General features: G+C 49.6%; 1 protein-coding gene and 1 pseudogene across 1 annotated transcript; both read right to left on the reverse strand.

The window, feature by feature from the left end:
- Positions 1–808: 808 nt before the first annotated feature.
- LOC143998013 (zinc finger BED domain-containing protein 4-like) lies at positions 809–2,777 on the reverse strand (annotated as a pseudogene).
- Positions 2,778–12,849: 10,072 nt separating this feature from the next.
- On the reverse strand, positions 12,850–20,647 carry LOC143996016 (E3 ubiquitin-protein ligase UHRF1-like). Its single transcript, XM_077490806.1, has one exon. The coding sequence runs from the start codon at positions 20,467–20,469 to the stop codon at positions 18,223–18,225; it is 2,247 nt and encodes a 748-aa protein (XP_077346932.1). The 5' UTR covers positions 20,470–20,647; the 3' UTR covers positions 12,850–18,222.
- Positions 20,648–26,658: the final 6,011 nt, after the last annotated feature.

The raw sequence follows: 26,658 nt of genomic DNA on the forward strand, positions 1-26,658 counted from the left end.
AATAGGAATAAAAGTGATCCATTTTATTTTTTTTTAAAAAACAGTGTAAAAATAAATAAAATCAATTAAAATAAATAAGAAGAAAAAAAAAAAATTTTTTAAAAACACCCCGTCACGACGAGCTTGCGCACAGAAGCGGGCGCATACGTGAGTAGCGCCCGCATATGAAAACGGTGGTCAAACCACACATGTGAGGTATCGCCGCGATCGGTAGAGCGAGAGCAATAATTCTAGCCCTAGACCCCCTCTGTAACGCAAAAAATGTAACCTGTAGAATTTTTTAAATGTCGCTTATGGAGATTTTTGAGGCTAAAAGTTTGACGCCATTCCACGAGCGGGCGCAATTTTGAAGCGTGACATGTTGGGTATCAATTTACTTGGCATACCATTATCTTTCACAATATAAAAAAAAATTGTGCTAATTTTACTGTTGTCTTATTTTTTTATTCAAAAAAATGCATTTTTTCAAAAAAAAGTGCGCTTGTAAGACCGCTGCGCAAATACGGTGTAAAAAAAAGTATTTCAATGACCGCCATTTTATTCTCTAGGGTGTTAGAAAAAAAACAATATAAAATGTTTGGGAGTTCTAAGTAATTTTCTAGCAAAAAAAACAGTTTTAAACATGAAAACACCAAATCTGAAAAAGAGGCCTGGTCCTTAAGTGGTTAAATTAACCATTTATTAAACAGAAGTACACAAGCCTCCAGTCAGTGCACATGTATGTCAGTTAGATAAAAACATAACTATGTATCTTAAAAATACACAAAAACAGGTGAGGTAATCAAAACGTTTGAAAGAAATCAACGTAATCAACAGAATAGATAGTAAACAATAGAAAAGTGCAAATTTTCTTTCGTTTTAGGCTTTTTGCTTCAGTTCCAGTTACCGATTCTTTTCTTCACTCACATCCATCACCTAAAAGTTCTCTTGGTACTCCCAATTTAAGAGCTTCAGGTTGTAGTTCAGGAAACACAGTCTCTCTGCATTTTCTCCTGTGAGCCTGCTCCTCTTCTTGTCATAAATGATCCCAATCTCACTGAACACTCTTTCACTGGGAACAGAAGAGGCAGGTGGACAGAGAAATTTTCTTACCAGTGGTGCAAGGTGACACAGGCAGGATGCATTCTGTTTCCACCATTCCAGTGGCAGACCAGTCCGTCTGTCTATCAGTGGCTCTCGGAGGTACTTTTCCAACTGCTCAGAAATTAAGTGCTCATCACTCTCTTCAGCAGGAGTTCCATGAGCCCCCAAAATGTTCGCATACATTTTCTCCAGAAGACCAGAGGGACTGGATTCCTCCTTCTCTTCTACCCTTGTCCTGGTCCGTTTTGGTTCTGGTCATTCATCTCCACTGGTGGCTCTTTTTTGTTCGGACACAATATCATTCTCTTCTTGCAGCCAAGTTTTTGCTTTGCTCAGTGTGTCCCCTGCAAATACATGAGCCTTGTACCGAGGATCAAGCAGTGTTGCCAGCACCAAACATTTGGTATCTTCAATCTTTGTGAATCGTCTCTCCAAGCTTTGCCACATGGTTTCCCGAAGTGTTTTGATCCCCTTGTGGTGTGACCCTCTGCCTGAAGCACCATCTTCAGTACAGCAATGCATGGGATGATGCAGGAGATGGAGGCCTCTGCCTTGCTGATATCCAAAGTCATTTCCTCAATAGGGCCCAGTGTATCTATCAAATTTGAGATGATATCCCATTGTTCTGCTGGAGGTGTGGTAAACTTGCCATGCTCTGCTACATAGAGATTCAGGGCACGCTTCTGCTCCAGCATCCTCTGCAAAATATGTAATGTGGAGTTCCAGCGGGTGGGAACATCCTGAATGATGCTGTGCTGGGGGAGGCCAAGATCTTTTTGGATGGCTCCAAGACGCTGCTTTGCAAGCACAGAGTGGCTAAAGTGTGTAGCACAAGTCTTTAATTTGGCAATGATGTCCCCCACTACTCGCTGACTGCTGATGCCCTCTTTCACCACAAGCTGTAATGTGTGTGCACTGCAGCTTAAGTCTGGTATATCTGCCAGTCTGAGGCCTTTAATCATGTTGGCACCACTGTCTCGCAGCACAAGCACCACTCTGTCTTGGTTGATGCCCCAATCATTAAGCATGCTAAGGAACATCTCCCTGATATAGTCCCCAGTATGGGAGCCAGACATGGCCTTGACATTTAGAATTACCTGTTTCCTTTCCCAGTTACTGTCTATAAAATGACATGTTAGGCTCATAAGTGATTCTGCTTCACCAGACCAACAGTCTGTTGTGAAGCACAAATAGGGTCCAGCATTTTCTGTTGTAATTAGTGTCTTAATCTGCTGTGTAACCTTCTTGTACACACTGTCCAGCATGTCTGTGCGGTAGTATTTTTCACTTTTGATTGAATATCTTGGTTCTATGGTTGCCAGCAAGCACTGGAAGCCAATATCTGCAACAACTGTAAAGGGCTGGTTGTCTGTGGCAATCATTTCTGTGATTAGGGTATCAATTTTCTTGGACCGGGGATCAGTATTTTGCCATTTTCTTTTAGAATCAAACATCTGTACTACAGTGGGCTGAAAGTTGGCAGAAGAAGAAGCTGCATCTTCTTTCTCCCTCTGTGCGTCTTTATAAGCTTGGAGGTGGTGGACTTTCAGATGATTCCACATATTTGTGGTATTTTTAGCCTTTCCTTTTTCTGCTCCCATGCTCAGCAATTTCTGGCAGATATTGCACTTGCCCTTCCCTGATGTTGGCTCACTGAAATACTGCCATACTGGGTTTGATTTCTTTTCAGCCATCATCAAACTAATTATTAAAAAATTTAAAATTACAATCTTAGTCATTTTAAAGGAGGGCACAGCAGTGGCGGCTGGTGCTCAAACATTTTTTGGGGGCGCAAACTGAAAAAAAAAACCCCAAACGCAGCCACTGTGCCCCATCAAATGCTGCCAGTGTGCATCCCCCAACCGCCCTGCACTTACCTTGTCTCGGTAAGGCAGTGGGTCACAGCGGCGGTGTGCTCCACAATCCTCAATGTCTTCTCCTGTCCTCTGTATAGGCGTCCAATCAAAGTGACTGTCGTTTCAGCCAATTAGGTGACAGGTAACAGACCCGAGCATCTGATTGGCTGAGAGGCGGTTCAGGGTTAGGAAAGTGAATGATTCGGTTTCCTAATACAGCGCTGAGTGAACAGCGAGCGCTCAGCACCTTTTTTTGGATGCCTATTAGAGCCTATGGCTCTAATCGGGTGCTTCAAAAAAAAAATGCCATGCATGAACTTATTGTGATAGAGATGTGACAGGAGAGAGGCGCCAGCGCCTGTGTGCCCCTTATGGATGCACCTCCACTGGGGTACAGAGAGGCGGCTGTGGAGGTGGGGGTACAGAGAGGCGGCTGTGGAGGAGGGGGGGTACAGAGAGGCGACTGTGGAGGAGGGGGGGTACAGAGAGGCGACTGTGGAGGAGGGGGGGTACAGAGAGGCGACTGTGGAGGAGGGGGGGTACAGAGAGGCGACTTTGGAGGAGGGGGGGTACAGAGAGGCGACTGTGGAGGAGGGGGGGTACAGAGAGGCGGCTGTGGAGGAGGGGGGGTACAGAGAGGAGGCTGTGGAGGAGGGGGGGGTACAGAGAGGCGGCTGTGGAGGAGGGGGTGGTACAGAGAGGTGGCTGTGGAGGAGGGGGTGGTACAGAGAGGTGGCTGTGGAGGAGGGGGTGATACAGAGAGGTGACTGTGGAGGAGGGGGTGATACAGAGAGGTGACTGTGGAGGAGGGGGTGATACAGAGAGGTGACTGTGGAGGAGGGGGGGTACAGAGAGGCGGCTGTGGAGGGAGGTACAGAGAGGCGGCTGTGGGGGGGGGGGGGGTACAGAGAGGTGGCTGTGGAGGAGGATCATCCATTTTCTAAATGCCAGGTTTCACTTTAAAAGGATATTAAATAAAGTCTGCAAGGAGGCACAGTAGCATACTCCATTTTTGTGACTTACCGTGCATACACGCTGGCATCTATCTGCACGCACGTGACCCGATAGCATGCACCTAGCCCTGATGAGCTGACCAGCCAATCACATAGTGAGATAGAAGCAGGCTCCGCCTCCGCAGGGAAGGAAGAGGATCTTAGCTAGTGCTGGCTACGATCTCCTGCGGAGGCTTGTGATATGCTAATGACGTTCCTCTGCTACTGCCTGGGGAAGGGAGGGGCGGGGTAGTGCGGTGCCAGTGAAACTTTCTCCTTCCACTCTATAGTGGCCAGCCGCACGGGTGAAGGATCGAGGATTAATTTTACATGCTGCTGCAGCGGGGACACAGGTCTGTACTGCAGGCGGCCGGGTATAGTGTTACCCGCAAATCGGCATGGTATGCACAATAATCGGCCGATGCCGATTTCATAAAAACGGCCAAATATCGGCCGATATATCGGTCAACCTCTAATAGAGAACACCCCAAATAGTACACCTATACCAGTCCTTAAAAAGGACCTTTTTGGACCTAATAGTAGCTAGCTAGTAGCTAGTGAATTGCAGGCTGTCCCTGCTCCAAACACCAAACTGTCCCTCCCTACACTGAGAAACGACAGCTGCAGAATCGGTCAGCAGCACAGCAGTGCACTATAATATGCTTTCTATATTTGAAAGAAAGTATATTATACGTGTACAACCCTATACAGCTGTCATGTGACAGCTGTATATCAAGGAGTTTCATTAACCACTTGCTTACTGGGCACTTAAACACCCTTCCTGCCCAGACCAATTTTCAGCTTTCGGTGCTCTCACACTTTGAATGACAATTACTCAGTCATGCAACACTGTACCCAAATGAATTTTTTGTCCTTTTTTTCCCACAAATAGAGCTTTCTTTTGGTGGTATTTGATCACCTCTGGGGTTTTTATTTTTTGCGCTATAAATGAAAAAAGACTGAAAATTTTGAAAAAAAATGCATATTTCTTTGTTTCTGTGACAAAATTATGCAAATTATTAATTTTTCTTCATAAATTTTGGCCACAATTTATACTGCTACATATCTTTGGTAAAAATAACCCAAATTAGTGGATATTATTTGGTCTTTGTGAAAGTTAGAGAGTCTACAAACTGTGGTGCGAATCGCACAAAATTGATCACATTTGATGTACTGGTGGCCTATCTCGCTTCTTGTGACCCAAACAAGTCAGGAAAGTACAAATACCCCACAAATGACCCATTTTTGGAAAGTAGACATTCCAAGGTATTTGGTAAGTGGCATGGTGAGCTTTTTGATGTTGTCATTTTTTTAAAAATTAAGATTTTTCATTTTTTTTTCCACAAAATTGTCATTGTAATTTCTGTAATTTCTCTCACATGGCATGTGTATACCACAAGTGACACCCCCAAAGAAATCCTGCTACTCCTCCTGAGTATTACAATACCACGTGTGGGACTTTTTCACAGCCTGGCCACATAGAGAGGCCCAACATGCAGGGAGCGCCATCAGGTGTTCTAGGAGCATAAATTACACATCTAACTTGTTGACTACCTATTGCACTTTTGAAGGCCCTGGAGCACCAGGACAATGACACGTGACAGATGGCATTGATACGTGTCAATGACGACACTTATACGTGGCACTGGTGACAGATGGCACTAATATGTGGCACTGATGACACGTGGCACCGATGACACATGGCACTAATACGTGGCACCAATGACACGTGACACTGATGACAGATGGCACTGATGACAGATGGCACTGATAAGTGGCATCACTGACAACAGATGGCACGTGACACTGACGACAAATGGCACTGATACATGGCACTGACAGATGGCACTATGTGGCACTGATGACAGATGGCACTGGGGTAGGATGGCACTTTTTTCTTTTATTTATTTTCCCCCACTTACGGCCGCTGCAGCTGTTCATTTCTCCCCTCTCACACGCTGTCTGTGTGAGGAGGGAGAGCGGCCCTGAGAGATGATCTTATATGTTTACATATGAGATCATCTCACATTGGACACGCCGATCGCGCTGTAAACGGCCGCTGTGATTGGCCGTTTACAGCGATCTGTATTTGCCTGTCTCCGGGGGACACGGCAAACAGAACTTCCCCGATGCGCGCCCACGGCGGTGCGCATTGCGGAAGTAAACACCAGGACGCCCAGGGACGGCCTCCCGGACGAAAGCACCTGCTCTATAGCCGTCATTCGGCTATAGGTCGGACGGGAAGAGGTTAATAAAATTACATCATTCACATATAGAAATAGAAGGGACAATGTAAAAATGATACTTTAACCCTTTCACTGCCAGGTCGGTATGCCATACAGACCTACAGGCCAAGTCTGTACAGTGTATGGACCTCATGACCCCCTCTTCTATAAGCTCATGGACACTTCAATGATCATAAACTTATAGCAGAACTGTTAAGCAGACTCTGCTGAACAATTCTATAACTCTGATCAGTGAATTACATCCGGCTGATCAGTGTTAACCTAAATAATGATCCCACCGCCACATTCCTATGACCCGTCTCTCCGCCTCCAAGATTCAACTAAACCTCCCCACTCCTCCCCTATCTCCACCCCCAGCAATGATTATCCCCCCCCCCCCCAAACCAGACCCCCTGCAGCCATCATTAGTTGGCATCCCTCCTCTTCCACTCCCACTGGCTTCTGGTGCTGCATGGGACTTTGGGGGGGAGGGGAGCCCAGATGCAACCCCCTCACCAGATCACCAACTGCCCCCGCACCCCCAATCCATCCCTGCTCAGAGCACATCCCTCCTTCCCCTCCCGTCGAGCTGCCAGGTTGGGGATCATGGAAGGGGGGCAGGTGGCAGGGCAGAGCGGGTGAAGTTGGGGCTTGATAAACTCGTGTTTACCAAGCCCCTCATACTAGAGGGCATATGCAGTGATCGCTACTATATGCCCCCACTGATATAGAGTAACCGCAAGTGTCAAGACTGTCATTTTATGAACGAATTAGGAATCTCTATACAGTACAGATACCTTATTCAATCTAGTAAATGGCTACAGTGAAGGGGACCATCTTCAGTCCCTTTTTTTGACAGAAAAAGATATAGGAGGGTCTGTTTAAACCTCTGATATGTCAAAGACACCACCGCCACCCCCCGCAAAAACAAACATAGTAAGACCCAGTGGTAGCTGGTGCCAATTTTTTTGGGGGGGTGGGGTGACAACCCAGGTCCGCCTACACTCAGCCGATGACAGCCGCCGCCCCCCCCCCCCCCCCCCCCCACACACACACTGACCCCCTACACAGCTTCCTCAGCTCTGGACCTCAACCTGATCAGTCCTGATTGGCCAGGTGGAGAAGCCAGAAGACAATAGCAAATATTAATTCGCTATTGTCACAAGTGGGTGGGTTCGGGGTGCAATGCTCTGCACCCCGAGCCCAACCTCTCTTTTACAAATGTTTTTATTAATGTATTTGAGCAAGTACAAAAATATAAATGCATGGAGAGAAGAGTGTACATTCAAAAACCAACATATGATTGTACAGGTAAACAGCTCTCCAAAGATCATTAAGAAATAAAATTCCGCAATTTGGAATGAAAAGAAACCGAGTAAAGCAACATTGTTGCAAAATAAGTTGAATGATTACATAGAAGGTATGCGCTAGACAGGAATCTTCCAAAATAATTGAATACTGGGTCTTCCGGAGTTACCCAATCGTCTAATGAACTCAAATGGTGAAACCAAAACCGAAGCCCTCGAAACACAGGTTATATCTGATTAAGCAACCAATTAGCCCACTTACGTTTCAAGACTTGCATGATATCCATGAGGGTGTGGTGTACCCTTTGCATCAGTCCAAGCTAAACCTTTTTCAAGCCAATTAGAGCCTCAGGCTCTAATCATGTGGCTTGAAAAAATAAATAAATCTCATTCAAACTGCAGCGGGCCAGCGCCCCCAATGGACTGTCACTCTCCTGCCAAGACCCATTTCACATGGAGGACTGCGTCAAGCAGATCCACCTGCTGATCACTGCTGAGCAGGCGGGCGGCAGGTCCTTGTCCACTCCGTTGATGCAGAGGACATGGACACAGCCCGCTGTGCTCTATGGGGTGGTCAGATGGAAAGGGACCGTCTGTCCTGTTCAATCGGATGCCATCCAATCTGCCAGATGGATGTGGAATGGAATGCATGTCCATCTGTTTACAGCAGACTGCACTGGATGCAGACGGGTGTAAATGGGCATGTCCATTTACATCAGCCTCTCCATAAAGAACAGGTGGTCCGATTGGGCTCGCCTGTAAAAAAAAAAAAAAAAAAAAAAAAAATAAAAAAAACGGACAGGCAGACCCAATTGGTGTGCTTGTGTGAAAGGGACCCAAGTCCATGTTCACACAGGGCATACACATACAGCGTTCCTTTACAGGGATGCACAGGTGTCCCATGCATCTCCGTGCAGGCGCAGGCCTTCCCATTGATATCATTAGGAATGCATCAACTGCATGAACGGAGCCGTTGCTCCCAATTTTACATCCATGTATGTCCCTGCGCTCACACTGTGTTCAGGGTCATGTACCCACACGGATGTCAGATTGGGAACCACAGCTTTGCCTGTGCAGCCATTGCATCCCAATTGACATAAATGGGACTTCCTGTACAGGGATGCACAGAAAACCGGTGCATCTCTGTGTGGGTAAACATGGGCCTCCATGGGCGTACACTTGTATGCAATATGTGAACGATGTTTTAGTAGCAATTTAGCAGGAATTTTGTAAGTTATGTTGTGTTTTTGTGGGCCATGATTTTAGCGCAATTCTGAATACTGTAAAAAGGGAAAAAAAATAATTTAAAAAACTTCAGATTTTTAGAGAAACTTGTACATTTACATTTTTGTGTACGTTAAATTTTAACCATTTTCCCCTGATTTTAAGGGGGGGGGGGGGGGGGGGTGTGTTATACGCTGATAAATGCGGTACTTTCCGAAAATACAGTTGGGGGGTCTTTTACAAACTTTGAAAGCTGTAAGTGAGAAATGAAAACCTCCAGATTTTAGGTATGTTTGATTTTCACCATTTTCAAAAAAGGCACAATTTAAAATTTACAAATATGTATTTATTAACTTCATACAGGTTAAACTTTTATATTTAGTAAGGAATTGGTGGGGATTTTGAAAAATTAGCTGCATTTTATCTGCTAATGGTTTTAGTGCATTTTTGCAAATATATTGGTTTGATAAACATTTGCGCAAATACCGCAGGGTCTAAATAAATAATAAAATCAGTAGCACCTTTTTATTCTAGAGGTAATATTTTCTGAAATGATATATGGTTTTGGGGGTCTTTCACAAATTCTGAAAGCTGTAAGGAAAAAAAATAAATAAAAAAAAAAAAATGAAAACCAGGATTGAGAAATTTGGATATTTACTCTTTTGCATCTATTCAGGTTCTCACCATGTTGCAAAAAGTGGCAATTTAAAAAAAGTTACAAAGGGCTTTCATACTGGAACAGGGCGCTGCTTAAAGTCCTGCAAGCAGCATCTTCAGGGAGCTTAAGGAGCGGTGTATACACCGCTCCTTAAGCACCCCTGCCCATTGTAATCAATGGGCAGTGTCACTGAAGCACCTGCAAAGCACTTTGGCAGTGGCGCTTTTAACACTATTCGGCTGCTAGAGAGGGTGGCACAGTGGTGTAGTGGTTAGCACTCTCACCTAGCAGTAAGAAGGGTCAGTGGATTCATACTCCCAACCACGACACTACCTGCCTGGAGTTTGCATGTTCTCCCCGTGCCTGCGTGGGTTTCCTCCGGGTACTCCGGTTTCCTCCCACACTACAAAGACACGCAGGTAGGTTAGTTGGCTTCTGTCCAAAATTGACCCTAGTATATGAATGGGGACCTTTGATTGTGGGCTCCTTGAGGGTAGGGACTGATGTGAGTGTGCAATTTACATGGTTAAAAGCACCTCAAAGATGGTAAAGGGCCGCTAAAGAATGTGGCACTTTATCACTAATGCAGCTGCGCTGTCAATGTGAAAGGGCTCCAAGTGAAAAATAAAAGAGCAAAGGAAAAAAATAGCAAAAACGGTCTGGCCACCTGAGTGTACACAGTGGAGCACAGGGAATGTCAGTGAAAGGGTTAACACGCTGTACATGGCTGGAAACCCACCGAAGTGAAATAAATCTAGTAGCAGCTTTCCTTTAACAAAGTGATAGTCAGTATTCAGTATGTACCAAAACTGGCAGTAAAATGCAAGGCCTGCTTAATAGATAAGAGCCCTTCAGGGGTACATATCGTACTGAAAATGCCAAGTATACCATCCCAGTACAGTGCATTGTGTACTTGTAAAGATTGGGATACTCAGTATTTCCTAGGTGTACTCATCCTTAGAAAGGGGCAGAACGGAGGCAAGGTAAAGTTATTTAACCTAAATTTATTTATTTTTTGGTACCGTGTAGGTTTTCTTTTCTTCTGTAAAGCTGCATGTGTGATATGAGAAGTTTTCCTAGCACACTTACCAGCTCACTAACAAATTGCGCCAAAACAGATTGCGCCAAAACAGATTTTAGTTGCACAGCATTGGCAGACGACTCTAGTCCGAGAGCCATGTTTGAACATATATAGCACTGGAAAATAAATCACGGCATGTATGCCTGGAGTTGCAGATGCAGAACCCATACAAAGCAATGAGAAGCAGTCACAGCTGTCTGTATAATCACATATTGAGCAATTACCTGAAGTTGGGGAGAGATGATCACCCCCAAGCGCAAGTTATTTGCATCATGGAGCAATCTATTCCTTAGCGCAGGCAACTGAATAGACTGTGCATTTTGGGGTGTTGTGCATTCTTACATCATAGTCAAGTTCACCTTACACTGGACGCCTTCGTCCCACGGTCCCGTGATCCTGCGTGATCCCCCCCCCCCCCCCCCCAATGCTGCTTTACTGGTCCGGGGATTTGAAATCCCCAAGGCTTAAGCTCAGGCTGTACAGACAAGAGGAATTCCAATTGGGCAGCCCCCTCACATGGACAGCACTGACCAAACAGAATCCATCTAACCCGGCCTGTCAGCCCTGAGGAGAGAAAGCCAGGAGGATTTCAAATACCCAGACCAGTGAAGATTTGTTCGAGTCCCTGAGAGCAGGACTACAGTACAGCTGGACCTGGTGGGGGGTGGGGAGGAGGTCCAGTGTAAAGGTCACCTTACAGATTCTCTGTAAAAACGTGAACTTAAAATTTCAAGCATTAGGTTCAGCTCACTTATGCGGTGCAGGAAATGAAGCAAGTCCTGTGCGTTTCCTGTACCGCATTGAAATTGCATGGCATACATGTGAATCGCAGCAGGTGTCAATGTGAAGTTAAATGACGCCCCAAACCGGTTTGTAAAATACAGTGCGATTGACAGAATCTAATTGCACCAATCTGATGCTAGAGAAAGGAAGGGTCCTGCACCTTTTTGTGCGGGTGCTGTGCAATTTGAGCCAAACGAATAGTGCAAATCATGACATCACATGTGATGTGCACAGCAATGCGAGTCGCTGTACCACATCTATGTGAACCGAGCCTTAAAGCAATATTAAACCCAAAAAAAAAAAAAAAAAAACACATTTGGCAGCTTACCAATCTTTAGATGTGGCGGATGCATTTGTTTTATTTTTAAGGCCCTCTTCCCTTTATTTTCACCTGGTGAACCAGCTACCGAGTGTTTTTTCAGCAGAACAAGCTCTCCTGCTAATATAGCAGTTGTTGGTGGGGGTGCTTACAATAATCAGCTTTTATTTATGTAAAAACTATACCAAAATGGAAAAAAGAACAAATAGCTGCAGTGTGAGCTGGAGTTTGGCTTTAAATGCACTAGAGTATCTAGATCTGCCAATACATCTAACATTCCCCTCCCACCAGACTGAAAATCCTGCTGTTCAAATTTACCCCAATGCCCCTTCATCCAGAGTGGGGAGCGCTCTAATCCAGGTGGTTACTGGCCAGATCAGGTGAAAATAGAACGGTAAAGGGACAAAACAAAAACAATAGGGATGCACCGAATGGGTTTTTTGGTGCCGAAACCGAAAATGAAAAATACACTAGGCCGAAAACCGAAACAGCACAGAAACCGAAAATGACCGTTTTTAAAAAATATTTTTATACAGGAGATGGTCAGAGACTGGCGACATGGTAAAAGAGATAAGTGTGTTGTCCCCTTTGCAGCCAGTGATGCAGCGGAGGGAGAGGAGAGCTGCCGCCACCGTCTGGTTCAATAGAGCGCCGGGAACATCACAGCTTTAATTTCAATAGCTGTGTGTTCCCCCGTCGCATACAGCCCCTCCCCCTTGTCCGAGGAACTGTTATAGACAGATCACCCGTCCAATCTGGAAGGGTAATCTGTCTATCACAGTTCCCCGGACAAGGGGGAGGGGCTGTATGCGACGGGGGAACACACAGCTATTGAAATTAAAGCTGTGATGTTCCCGGCGCTCTACTGAACCAGACGGCGGAGGCAGCTCTCCTGCGTTATAGATCTCCCATGATGGGCGGCACCAGGGGGGGGGCTCCTCGCCCGCCCCATTTTCTCCTTTTGGCAAATTGCCGAAAAGGGCATTTTCGGCCGATATGTTTCGGCGGCCGAAATTTCGGTGCATCCCTAAAAAACGAATGTAGCTACCACATCTGATCAGCAGGTTGCAATATTAAGTTTATTGTTTTAAGGTAAATACTTCAAGTTATGAGAACTCTGGGACATTGCAGGCTCCACATTGGTCTACATTTTATAAATGGGATGTAAAATACAGGCTGTCATGTGAAGTAAACACTGCAGCGTACAGCAGGGAGTGGATATGGATCTCCCCCTTAAATATTGACTTTAGTGCATTCATGAACTCCAAGGCAGAAACCCCTTTTTTTGCTTCAACTACAAAGATGACAAAACAGAAATGGGTAAAAGTCTAAACCAGCAACCATTTATTTTATAGGATTGGATGTATAAAACTAAACATTCCAATCGACCCAATAATTGGACAAAACATACATATGAATTAACTACAATGCATGGCACGAGCAACACTTCAATAAACATTTGATAAGATCACAAACTAAAATAAATGCCAATAAAAAAAGCATACAGAATATTTTGGAAACAATGCAAAAATCTGAATAAAACCCATATTTAGGAACGACTGACAGGAAATGCTGACTTTAGAGCCACGCAACGAATACAGAGCAGAAGTGCCCACTAATGTCCAAAAACCGAGGGGGGTTCACTAAACCCAGAGTGTGTAAAATCTGGTACAGTTGTGCAGGGTAGCCAATCAGCATCTAACTTCAACTTGTTCAATTAAAACAGACAATAAAACCTGGAAGCCGATTGGCTAGCCTGCACAGCTGCACCAGGTTTTCCACTCTCCAGTTTTAGTAAATCGTCCCCATAGTGTGCGAACAGTCAAGGGGACATTTCTCTTTAGTAGGTTCAGCTGAAGTATAACGCCAAAACTTTCCATTTTGGGTAAAGCAGGAAATGTTAAAAACCCCTGTCTCTTTATTGCATGCGAAGAGGAGGGCAAACCCCCTTTAGATAATGGTGACAGGGACAGGTGTCCCCCCCCACTGGAAGAATTCTCCTCTTACTCTGCTCTGGTGGCAACAAAAAATTTTGGTTTATTTTGCCACTTGTTCTCAGCAATGGTGGTCACCAGGACGAAATAGAATCTTTTGAATGGGGATACAGACCACAATAAAAACTTGACAGGGGTACCAACTCCTTACCACCATCTAAAAATGAAACGTTTTGGTTTTAGATAACCTTTAAAGCAGAATTTCAGCCTAAACGACACCTATGCAAAAAAAAGATGTATCCATTTACCTATTGTCAGGCCAGTCCTGTGATCTAGCCTTCCTGTTAGGGAACAGCAGCTGCAGGGGAGAAGGGGAGCACCAACAGACTAGAACATGGGAGCCAATGGCTGATGTCACCGCCCCATAACTCCCGGCTGTTGAACGCTCTCCCCCGCAGCTGCCCGACACGGATTACATGACTGGAGCGGGCTTAATTCACCTTTCCTACACGGGTTGGTCAGCAAAGGCATTAAGAGGGAGGAACGGACATTTTAAAGGAATTATGCTTTAGGTCACAAAAAGAACTTAAGAAACCGAATGACACCCACTAAGCATAAAAAGTTTGAGATAGGGAATCAAGTGCACATTTGGGGCACATTAACAGGTCCTCTTGAACAATATCCTGAACAGGACACCTTGGCCCCAAAATGGGAGGGGGGAACCCGACAGCTTTAACTGGCTGTATGAAGAGAACATGCCTAGATCCTACCCCACCTCCAGCAGCCACAACTCTTCTATGCACCTGAATATCACATGCAGATTTATTTGGAACATGAAGAATTATTCAAGAACGCCTTCAGACATTTTTTAAAGTTCAGACAAGCCTGCATGTACATATTCAGGCAAAGTAAAAATTTGGGACTTACTGATTAGATTGGTCAAATTTGCAAATTAAGCTGTATGCCAAGCCAAACATGTTTTTTTCCTAGTTTTGGCTATCTTTGGGAGGAATAAGAACCTCTGTTGGTTTTTTATTGCCTGCTGGAGCACCATTAGATGGTTTCACCCTCACTCCCTATCCTCCCAATAATTTCCCTTAAGCGGCTGTCTGCAACAGAGGCAACAGTTGGCAGGGGATGTAGCCAAAGAAATTGGTTATTGCTGAACAGCGATCTTGGTATAAAAAGGTCAGGACAGGAAGTGAAGGTGAATCATTCTAATGGAGCGCCAGAAAGAAGAAAATCTGCTTCCAGGTTTTCTGGCAAAAGCCTAAAACTGGCCATACACCTATAGATTATCCGCAGATTTTCTATGGTTCGATGGAAAAACTGCAACAGATTTCTCCATGTATGGTAAATTGTGTGGATGGAGGAATCTCCCACTGGGCCAAGCTTCAGTATCTGGCTAGTCGGCCCCGCTGGCTCTCAACCTAAACAATGCCTGCACCAAATCAAAATGTTCAGGTATTGTGAGAGCCAACGAAAAAGACTAGCAAGATATGGAAGCTTGGGACAGTGGGAGATTCTTCAGCTCAGCTTAGATGGAGGAGTCTGTTCCACTTATTCCATCTGACCATAGAAAATCTGCAGATAATCTATAGGTGTATGGCCAGTCTAAAGCTGACCATACACCCATAGATTAGCTGCAGATTTTTTATGGTTAGATGGAAAAAGTGGGGAGATTCCTCCATTCCCACAGTTTAGTGAACATGGAGAAATCTGTTGCACTTTTTCCATCTAACCATAGAAAATCAGCAGATAATCTATAGGTGTATGGCCATCTTAAGTGAACAAGCTGGAGTTAGAAGAGGATTGGCTACCATGTACAGCTGCACCAGATTTTGCAATCTCTAGTTTTGGTAAAACTCCAGCATGAACAAGGCCTAAGAGGAAATTTCGGTTGGATAAACATTTACAATTAATGTGATTGTAGCCGTATTAGTGCAATTGTGACAGAGAAAATTGAGTGCTGTCCGTGATACTTTTTTTATTTGCACTAACATACAACTTTTCAGGACAAGCTTTCAGGGTATGTCCCCTTCTTCAAGGTCCTTGAAGAAGGGGACATACCCCGAAAACTTGTCCTGAAAAATTGTATGTTAGTGCAAATAATAAAAAAAGTATCACGGACAGTACTCAATTTTCTCTATAAACATTTACTCAACTCTGGTTTTCAGCAGTCTCCAGAGTAGAGATCTCCAACCGAGCATACAAAGTACACCACTTATGCAGTCAGAATGATCAAATCCCAATCTAAAAAAAAAACATTAAGCCTTATAAAGACATTCCCTGTATGTTGAGGTAGAGCATTTCATCCCTGCTTGTACAAGTCTAGCACAGCCTTACCTACTACTGGATGCAAAATGACAAATTTATGAGCAATCTGAACCCTTTAGTGACAAGGTCATCAGTGCAAATTCAAGAGAGAACACCAGTGTCCCACGGGGGAAGCATTTACAGCAATGACCAGCAAGCAGTAGCTCTTCAGCAGCTGTGGGACTAAACATCCCAGCATGCCCTAGCAGCCAAAGACTAAACCTCTACTAGGCTGACCACTGCATGTTGGGACTTTGTTCCACAAAAGCTGGGGAGCGACAGGTTGTCCATCAACGCATTAACAGTATGCAACCACAAGATTTAATGAATTAGAAATTCTATAACGAAACTTCTCTCAATCTACAGTTGAGAAGTACTAGAGGCACTATATATGCAGAGGTAGAGGAGACTGAGCAGCAAAGTGTTGGCAAAATGAACTGAGACAGTCTAACAGAGCAAACTGCAAAGCTAAGGGCAAACTGGAAGACTAAACGGTTACAATAAAGAAATACAGGGATATTGCTAAATTCCTGCTGGTTACCCAACTGTTTCCTCAATGGAGGGGGTCACATATTTAGAACAATCATTAGGCTGGAGAAGTCACTCTTGTTCCAATTCAGTGACCACACACAATATGGGATTGATTTACTAACACTGGAGTGTGCAACATCTAGTGCAGCTCTGCATAGAAATCAATCAGCTTCTAGCGCAATTTATTTTAACTGGAGCTTTGACAAAAATCCTGGAAGCCGAGTCGTTTTCTATGCAGAGCTGCACCAGATTTTGCACTCTAGTTTAAGTAAATCAACCCCCTATGAATCAGTATAGCAGCCAAGCAACCAGCATATACAAAAACACGGTTAGGCAACAGTCTACGTTTCCTAAGAACAAAAGCATATGTACTCCCTAATCTATTCTGAATATACCTGATGATATACCTCGCTGTACTCATTTTTTCCCCCACTTACCTGGAGATCCTGCCAATAACAACACTTCCTGTTGCAGGCCAACAGAGCCAAGCTTTTAGCATTGTAAACCAAAATTGCCCCTTTAATTGACTGTTGTGGCTACTATATGGGCTGCAGAGACCCCATAGACAAACGCAACAGTCAACATAAGGAACACTCATGGCAGGATGCCACTTGAGAGGCAGCAGCTTGATCTGCAACAGGAAGCACCGTTACTGGCAGGATCTCCAGGCAAGAATCTTAAAAAGAATTTGCTGAAGAAAACTTTATACAATGGTACATGCCAAACCTACTAATAGGTGAATTTAAACCCTAAATGTTTTTGGAAGCTTTGTCATATCAGGAAAGTCATTTTATCTTTCTCGCCTGGACATACTACCAGCAACGGTACTACCAGTTGCAGACCGACATGTTAAGCGGTTCCCTCCCACTTACAATAGCAGCAGCATTGTCAGCCTGCCTTTAGTTATCCTTAGGGCTAGTAGCCACAAAGGGTGTATTAAAGGATCACTCATTGGCAGGCTTGCAATGCTGCGCCTAAGCAAGGACAGTGGTCCAACGTTGTTGGTCTGCGGCAAGGGGCATTATCGGCAGGATTTCTAGGAAAGAAAAAAACAAACAAACAGCCCCACACAGCATAAAATGATTTGCTTAAGAAATTTGCTTACAGATGTTGATTTACTAAAGGCAAATACAGTTCACTAGAAGTTGCTCCAAATTTGGGGGGGGGGCTCTGAAATGAGGGGACGTTCTGCTGTTTCCTATCATCTACTCATGTGCAAGTAAAAATGCAGTTTATTCCTTGCATGTCCACCACCCCCCCCCCCCCCGATCTAGAGCAACAGCACGTGTGGGTGTACATGCAGTGCACAGACTATTTACCTTTAGTAAATCAACGATGCACGATGGCAAACAAAAAGACGATTTAGGGTTTACATTCAGTATAAATTAGACAAGTTTCACACTCCTGCGATTTGATGGCAGCGCGGTGTACCCGCAGTTTCCCCATAGACAGACAATTAGGTTTTGCGTTTTCTGAAAGCACAAAGATGCAGCATGTAGGACTTTTGGTGCACTTTCAGAAAACACAGTCTAGTAGAAAGTCTATGGGAAACCGCAAGTTGGCCGACTGTGCTATGGGCCAACCATATGAAACCAGCCTTAGACCAAACAATTAAAGCAGGCTGTCAGGTTTTACATCTCTCCTGGATGGGCAAATCTACCCTAGTTCAGACCAGGTGATCACTTTTACCAAAGCGTGGAATTGCGCAATAAGCAGAGACAGGAATAAAAACCTGACAGAGGTTGTAACCCTCCACTTGGAGTTTGGCCAGGAGCTCTACTGTAATAAGGCTGTGAACAGAGAATATCCCAAAGAACTATAGTACAGAATGAACAAGACAAAATGTCTGGATAAAACACATTGTGTTCAAGTCAAAGGGTAAAAAAAAAAAAAAACAATAAAAAAAAATTCTCTCATCTCCCCCTCTCATAGCCAGGGAATAGCTGGCTGAGAACAGCTTGCAGGGCCTTGTTGACACTCAGGTTGTAGTTCTTGCCAAGATCATATCTGCAAGCAGGGCAAGTATGCACAGAGGCTTTAAAGGAACGGTCAAGGCAGGTCTTGCAGATATTGTGCAGGCACTCAGTGGTAACTGGCTCATACACAACTTCTTGGCAGCAGATGCACAGGAAAGACTCTTCCACTTTGTTAATGAATTTCGGTCCTTCTTTAAGAAAGCTCATGACTTCACTCCACAACTTGCCATTGAGATCATCCTTCTGAATCAGAGCTTTTTGCTCAGCTGTCAGTTTGTATAATTCTACTTTGGTTTTCTTCGGCTTGCCAGCAGATGGCGCCAGAGCTTTAGCATTCTCAGACTGCCTTTTCCTCTTGCCTTTGGGAGTTTCGAACTCGCTGGCTCCAGCCTCGTTCTCCTTTTCCCTCTCTTTATTAGCAACAGATTCCAGGTACCCCGGGGGAAACTGCAGCGTAAGGCCGAGCTTTTTAATACGGTCTTTTCCCTCCTTGCTCCAGGGGGCGGGTTCCTCGTCGTCTCTCCTGAGCAGGTAACGCCACACGAGGAACCCGGACTTCCCCTTCTGAGGCCAGTACTTCACCACTTTGTAAATCCCATCATACCGGTTGCCGTCCTCCGGGGCGTATTTGCTGTGCTTCCTCCCTTTGGAGTTGCGCACAACGCGAACGGGCTTCCCGGCTCGCCAGTCCTTGGCCACAGACCCCTGTTTGTCATTAATGGGGGCGTTGCAGTTTAAAGCGAGAGCTCGGTTCATGTTGGTAAGTTTCTGGTCACACGACTGCTCAGCGGTGCGCTTGTTACCGGAGAGGTCGCGGCCTCCGCTGCCGGTGTAGGTGAACTCGTGCCCGTTGTCTAGGTCGTCCTCGTAACCTCCCGCCAACACCAGAGAATATGATCCGTCGTTGCTGCGGCCGTGGATGCCGGCGACGTGCGGCCTGTGCACACCGGCCTCGCTGACCTGAACTCTGAACTTCCACATGGTGCCGACGGGCACGCCGGGTATCGGGCCGTAGTGATTGGACGGGACGATGGTACATTCTTTGGAGCGGCCGACGCACGCCATGCCCTTGCCCCAGTCTCTGTTGCACGAACTAGAGGCGGATGGCATTTTGGACTTCCTTTTGCTCTCTTTGAGCTTTTCTCCAGCCAGCACCACCTCGCTGGTGTCGATCCGGCACTCGGGGCAATACCAGTCCTCGTCGGGCAGAGCGGAGAGCGGGGGATCGAGGCAGTACATGTGGAAGGCCATGTCGCATTCGTCGCACAGCAGCTGCTTGCCCGGGTCCTGCTTGCCCCCGCAGATGTGGCAGGCGCACATGCGGCACTTGGCCCGGGGATTGTCCCGGCAATGCTTGCACTCCGGCCCGTTCTGGCGCTTGGGGGGGCTCTCCGTCAGTTCCTCGGCACCAGGCGCCTCAATTTTAAAGATCTCGTTGACGAAGCGGATGCGGCAGTCGTCCAGCACGTCGCTGAACGCCCCCAGCTGGACCTTGGCGTAGACCTCCCTGACGGTGCGGGTCTCCCGCTTCCTCTGGATCTCGGCGTCGTACCAGTAGCCCTTCTCCTTCGGCTCGTCCGGGTTGTAGTTGACCATGACCAGCTGGCCCACCGCCAGGTCCTCCCAGGGCAGCTTGGTCCTGGCCCGGGGGCGGACGTCCTTCTCCGCCATCTGCACCACCCCGTTCTCGGGGTAGTCCTCGTACCGGATGTGGTAGAGGAAGTCCTCGGAGTCGGGCTTGCGGGTCACTTTCACCACCACAGCCTCGAACCAGGCGCCCATGCTCAGGTCCCGGGCGTCCACCAGCTGCTCCACCTTGTACGGGGCCAACTCCGGGGAGGGCAGAGGATCTTCCTCCGGGTCTATCTCCTCCATCTTCTCCTCAGCCTTCTCATCCACATCATCCTTCTCCTCCTCCTCCTCATTCTTCCCCTCCTCCTCAGGGACACACACCGGGATCTGCCTCACCATCAGCTGCACGATGTCGTTCAGGTTCACGCTGTAATCGAAGAGTGTATGGCCGTCCTCCATCTGCTTCCCTCGGTAGAAGAGCCGCTGCCGCTCCATCTCCACCCCGAACACCTCCTGGATCCGCAGCCGCAGCTCCTCCACCTTGGTCAGCTTGGAGAGGTCGTCCAGCCGCTCGGTCTGCCGGCCGTCCATGGTGCGCACCTGGATCCACATGATCGGGGAGGGGGGATGCGATCGGTAACGGAAGTAAGTTAAAGGCTTATCGCTTTCGGTGTCCCCCGGCTGCTCGGTTCCGGGAGCGGTACAGTCACTGCGTCTCTCTCTTCTCTCTCACGGAGGCGTGTTAAGAATCTCCCGCGCTGGGGCTTAGCGCGCGGTTTATAGTTCGGCGGGAATTTCCTCAGCGCGTCCCGGATTGGAGGAGGCTGGGGAGAGGGGAGGGGAGGAGAGGGCGGAACAGGCTCGCGAGAGGGGTGGGGGGCGGAGAAAGGCTGAACTATAGTAAAGGAGCGAGAAAGGGGGCGGGGCGGGCTCGTGAGGAGGTGGGAAAGGGGTTGGAGTAGACCCAAGAGGGGCGGGGAAGGCCCAGGCTTCAGAGCCAGGAAGGGGGCGGAACAGGCTTGTGAGGGGGCGGAGAAGGATAACGCTGGCGAAGGGGGGTGGAGAAGGCTAAGGTTGAAGAGCTAGTAAGGGGGCGGATAGACTATTGGGGGAGGCGGGGAAGGCTCGGACTTAGAGCCAGGAAGGGGGCGGAGAGGACTTGTGACTCAGGAAGGAAGGGGGCGTTGCAGGCTAAAGTTCAAGAGGCGAAGGGGCGGAGAAGCACGAGGCTCGGTTGGAAGGGGGCGGGACAACCATTGGCTTGGGAGGGAGAGAGGCGGAGTTGAAAGCTCTTCCCTCGCATCTCACATCTGTCGCTATAGTTTCATATAATGAATGTAAATAAGAAGCTCCACAGTAAATATTTCCCGATATATATAATACAACATCACCAATGGCCTGCTGTGGAGTCCTCTCATCTTCTGGAATCCCGTGCAGTCTCACTCACTAGCCAAACCCACCTATTATAATACATGATTTCCTGACTGGGTGATGTCATGTTATGCCGGAATCATTTTCCCGCCATATGTTCCCTCACAGGATGGGATGTGAGGGGGTGGAATGTGAGGCTGGGCTCTAGTGAATAATATAAAAGGAATCAGGAGGTAATACATGGTATAAATACAAGTCTGTTCATGACCTACCAGCAACAAAAAGAATGAGCAAAAAAACGAATGTACAACACACACAAATACCACTCATATACCCATAAATAATGGTACTGCGTACACCCAATTCACACTGGGGTGACCGCACGTCCTGCTCAAGAAAGTCCAGCATCTTGGAGGTCTGTCCAGAATCCCGATCCCAGAGTACCCTGCGCCCCTCCGCAGAACCGTGCCCCCAACCCATTGTACCCTGCACCCCTCCGCAGAACCGTGCCCCCAACCCATAGCACCCTGCACCCCTCTGCAGAACCGTGCCCCCAACCCATAGTACCCTGCGCCCCTCCGCAGAACCGTGTCCCCAACCCATAGTACCCTGCACCCCTCCGCAGAACCGTGTCCCCAACCCATAGTACCCTGCACCCCTCCGCAGAACCGTGCCCCCAACCCATAGTACCCTGCACCCCTCCGCAGAACTGTGCCCCCAACCCATAGTACCCTGCATCCCTCCGCAGAACCGTGTCCCCAACCCATAGTACCCTGCGCCCCTCCGCAGAACCGTGCCCCCAACCCATAGTACCCTGCACCCCTCCGCAGAACTGTGCCCCCAACCCATAGTACCCTGCGCCCCTCCGCAGAACCGTGTCCCCAACCCATAGTACCCTGCGACCCTCCGCAGAACCGTGCCTCCAACCCATAGCACCCTGCGCCCCTCCGCAGAACCGTGCCCCCAACCCATTGTACCCTGCGCCCCTCCGCAGAACTGTGCCCCCAACCCATAGCACCCTGCACCCCTCCGCAGAACCGTGCCCCCAACCCATAGTACCCTGCACCGCTCCACAGAACCGTGCCCCCAACCCATAGCACCCTGCACCCCTCCGCAGAACCGTGCCCCCAACCCATAGCACCCTAGCACCCTGCACCCCTCCGCAGAACCGTGCCCCCAACCCATAGCACCCTGCGTCCCTCCGCAGAACCGTGCCCCCAACCCATTGTACCCTTCTCCCCTCCGCAGAACCGTGCCCCCAACCCATAGCACCCTGCACCCCTCCGCAGAACCGTGCCCCACAACCCATAGTACCCTGCACCCCTCCGCAGAACCGTGCCCCCAACCCATAGTACCCTGCGCCCCTCCGCAGAACCGTGCCTCCAACCCAGAGTACCCTGCGCCCCTCCGCAGAACCGTGCCCCCAACCCATAGCACCCTGCGCCCCTCCGTAGAACCGTGCCCCCAACCCATAGCACCCTGCGCCCCTCCACAGAACCGTGCCCCCAACCCATAGCACCCTGCGCCCCTCCGCAGAACCATGCCCCCAACCCATTGTACCCTGCGCCCCTCCGCAGAACCGTGCCCCCAACCCATAGCACCCTGCACCCCTCCGCAGAACCGTGCCCCCAACCCATAGTACCCTGCACCCCTCCGCAGAACCGTGCCCCCAACCCATAGTACCCTGCGCCCCTCCACAGAACCGTGCCTCCAACCCATAGTACCCTGCGCCCCTCCGCAGAACCGTGCCCCCAACCCATAGCACCCTGCACCCCTCCGCAGAACCGTGCCCCCAACCCATAGCACCCTAGCACCCTGCACCCCTCCGCAGAACCGTGCCCCCAACCCATAGCACCCTGCGTCCCTCCGCAGAACCGTGCCCCCAACCCATTGTACCCTTCTCCCCTCCGCAGAACCGTGCCCCCAACCCATAGCACCCTGCACCCCTCCGCAGAACCGTGCCCCACAACCCATAGTACCCTGCACCCCTCCGCAGAACCGTGCCCCCAACCCATAGTACCCTGCGCCCCTCCGCAGAACCGTGCCTCCAACCCAGAGTACCCTGCGCCCCTCCGCAGAACCGTGCCCCCAACCCATAGCACCCTGCGCCCCTCCGTAGAACCGTGCCCCCAACCCATAGCACCCTGCGCCCCTCCACAGAACCGTGCCCCCAACCCATAGCACCCTGCGCCCCTCCGCAGAACCATGCCCCCAACCCATTGTACCCTGCGCCCCTCCGCAGAACCGTGCCCCCAACCCATAGCACCCTGCACCCCTCCGCAGAACCGTGCCCCCAACCCATAGTACCCTGCACCCCTCCGCAGAACCGTGCCCCCAACCCATAGTACCCTGCGCCCCTCCACAGAACCGTGCCTCCAACCCATAGTACCCTGCGCCCCTCCGCAGAACCGTGCCCCCAACCCATAGCACCCTGCACCCCTCCGCAGAACTGTGCCCCCAACCCATAGTACCCTGCACCCCTCCGCAGAACCGTGCCCCCAACCCATAGTACCCTGCACCCCTCCACAGAACCGTGCCTCCAACCCATAGTACCCTGCGCCCCTCCGCAGAACCGTGCCCCTAACCAGTAGTACCCTGCGCCCCTCCGCAGAACCGTCCCCCCAACCCATAGTACCCTGCGCCCCTCTGCAGAACCGTGCCCCTAACCCATAGTACCCTGCGCCCCTCCGCAGAACCGTGCCCCCAACCCATAGCACCCAGCACCCCTCCGCAGAACCGTGCCCCAACCCATAGCACCCTGCACACCTCCGCAGAACCGTGCCCCCAACCCAAAGCTCCCCTGCGCCCCTCCGCAGAACCGTGCCCCCAACCCATAGCACCCTGCACCCCTCCGCAGAACCGTGCCCCCAACCCATAGTACCCTGCACCCTTCTGCAGAACCGTGCCCCCAACCCATAGCACCCTGCGCCCCTCCGTAGAACCGTGCCCCCAACCCATAGCACCCTGCACCCCTCCGCAGAACCGTGCCCCCAACCCATAGCACCCTGCGCCCCTCCGCAGAACTGTGCCCCCAACCCATTGTACCCTGCGCCCCTCCGCAGAACCGTGCCCCCAACCCATAGCACCCTGCACCCCTCCGCAGAACCGTGCCCCCAACCCATAGTACCCTGCACCCCTCCGCAGAACCGTGCCCCCAACCCATAGCACCCTGCGCCCCTCCACAGAACCGTGCCTCCAACCCATAGTACCCTGCGCCCCTCCGCAGAACCGTGCCCCCAACCCATAGCACCCTGCACCCCTCCGCAGAACCGTGCCCCCAACCCATAGTACCCTGCACCCCTCCGCAGAACCGTGCCCCCAACCCATAGTACCCTGCGCCCCTCCACAGAACCGTGCCCCAACCCATAGTACCCTGCGCCCTCCACAGAATCGTGCCCCTAACCCATAGTACCCCGCGCCCCTCCGCAGAACTGTGCCCCCAACCCATAGCACCCAGCACCCCTCCGCAGAACCGTGCCCCCAACCCATAGCACCCTGCATCCCTCCGCAGAACCATGCCCCCAACCCAAAGCTCCCCTGCGCCCCTCCGCAGAACCGTGCCCCCAACCCATAGCACCCTGCACCCCTCCGCAGAACTGTGCCCCCAACCCATAGTACCCTGCACCCTTCTGCAGAACCGTGCCACCAACCCATAGCACCCTGCACCCAGGGCCGTCTTTAGCGCAGGGCAAACGGGGCACTTGCCCTGGGCTCAGTCTTTGTAGGGGAGCCCACACCACCCTTGAACTGGGGCCCCCAATGATGGCTTTGCAGAGTACATAGACAACACTGGAGGCTGTATTCCCGTTTTCTAGACAGCAGAGAGGGGGCGGGGCCGGGAGCTCCACTGACGCGCTGACCCTGCCCCATGTCAGTTAGAGCAGTGATTGGAGTGGATGTGTCAGTGGAGCTCCCGGCTCCGCCCCTCTATACTGGCTGGGGAATACAGAGGTTTCAGGGGCGGGGCCGGGAGCTCCACTGACGCGCCCACTCCGATCACTGCTCTAACTACAGCTGCTCTGTTCCAAGCATACAGGCTACATGGGCCGGGTCAGAGCGTCAGTGGAGCTCCCGGCCCCGCCCCCCCCTCTGCTGGCTAGCGTGCGAATACAGCCTCTGTCCTCTGTGCAATCTGCAAAACTGTCACCCGGTAATCCCGTGCAGTATGTCCGCAGCCTGGTAATCCCGTGCAGTAGGTCCGCAGCCTGTTAATCCTGTGCAGTATGTCCGCAGTCTGGTAGTCTCGTGCAGTATGTCCGCGGTCTCTGGTAATCTCGTGCAGTATGTCCGCAGTCTGGTAGTCTCATGCAGTATGTCCGCGGTCTCTGGTAATCTCGTGCAGTATGTCCCCAGTCTCTGGTAATCTCCTGCAGTATGTCCGCAGTCTCTGGTAAGCTCCTGCAGTATGTCCGCAGTCTCTGGTAAGCTCCTGCAGTATGTTTACACTCTTTGACCCTCTCCTGTAGTATGTGTAATAATGTGCCGCTTTACTTGCTCAATTATTTGGGATTGCTCCACTGCTCAGTGAGTGGTAATGTTGTGCATTAACCTATAGCAACCAATCAGTGAGCGCTAATAATGTGCAGTAACTTCTAGCAACCAAACGGCAAGCAGAAATTATGTGTTGTAACCTCTAGCAACCAGCCAGTGAGCGGTAAGGATAAACTGTAACCTCTAGCACAGCAATCGCTGCGTGATCTGCTGCAGTAAACTGATTTTGAGTCTATCTGTTATTTTTTTTCTATGTCTCAGAATGGAGGGAGGAGGGTGGCAAGAAAATGTTTGCCCAGGGCCCAAACAAAATGAAAGACTGCCCTGCTTGCACCCCTCCGCAGAGCCGTGCCCCCAACCCATAGTACCCTGCACCCCTCTGCAGAACCGTGCCCCCAACACATAGTACCCTGCACCCCTCCGCAGAACCATGCCCCCAACCCATAGTACCCTGCACCCCTCTGCAGAACCATGCCCCAAACCCACAGTAAACTGCACCCCTCCGCAGAACCGTGCCCCCAACCCATAGTACCCTGCACCCCTCTGCAGAACCATGCCCCAAACCCACAGTAAACTGCACCCCTCCGCAGAACCGTGCCCCCAACCCATAGTACCCTGCACCCCTCCGCAGAAACGTGCCCCCAACCCATAGTATCCTGCACCCCTCCGCAAAACCGTGCCCCCAACCCATATCACCCTGCACCCCTCCGCAGAAACGTGCCCCCAACCCATAATACCCTGCACCCCTCCGCAGAACCATGCCCCTAACCCATAGTATCCTGCACCCCTCCGCAGAACCGTGCCCAAAACCCACAGTAAACTGTACCCCTCCGCAGAACCGTGGCCCCCAACCCATAGTACCCTGCATCCCTCCGCAGAACCGTGCCCCCAACACATAGTACCCTGCACCCCTCCGCAGAACCGTGCCCCAAACCCACA

This window comes from Lithobates pipiens, unplaced genomic scaffold (assembly GCF_037356315.1).
Source record: "Lithobates pipiens isolate NorthernLeopardFrog02 unplaced genomic scaffold, aLitPip1_a1.2 Scaffold_19, whole genome shotgun sequence".
Classification (NCBI taxonomy): domain Eukaryota; kingdom Metazoa; phylum Chordata; class Amphibia; order Anura; family Ranidae; genus Lithobates; species Lithobates pipiens.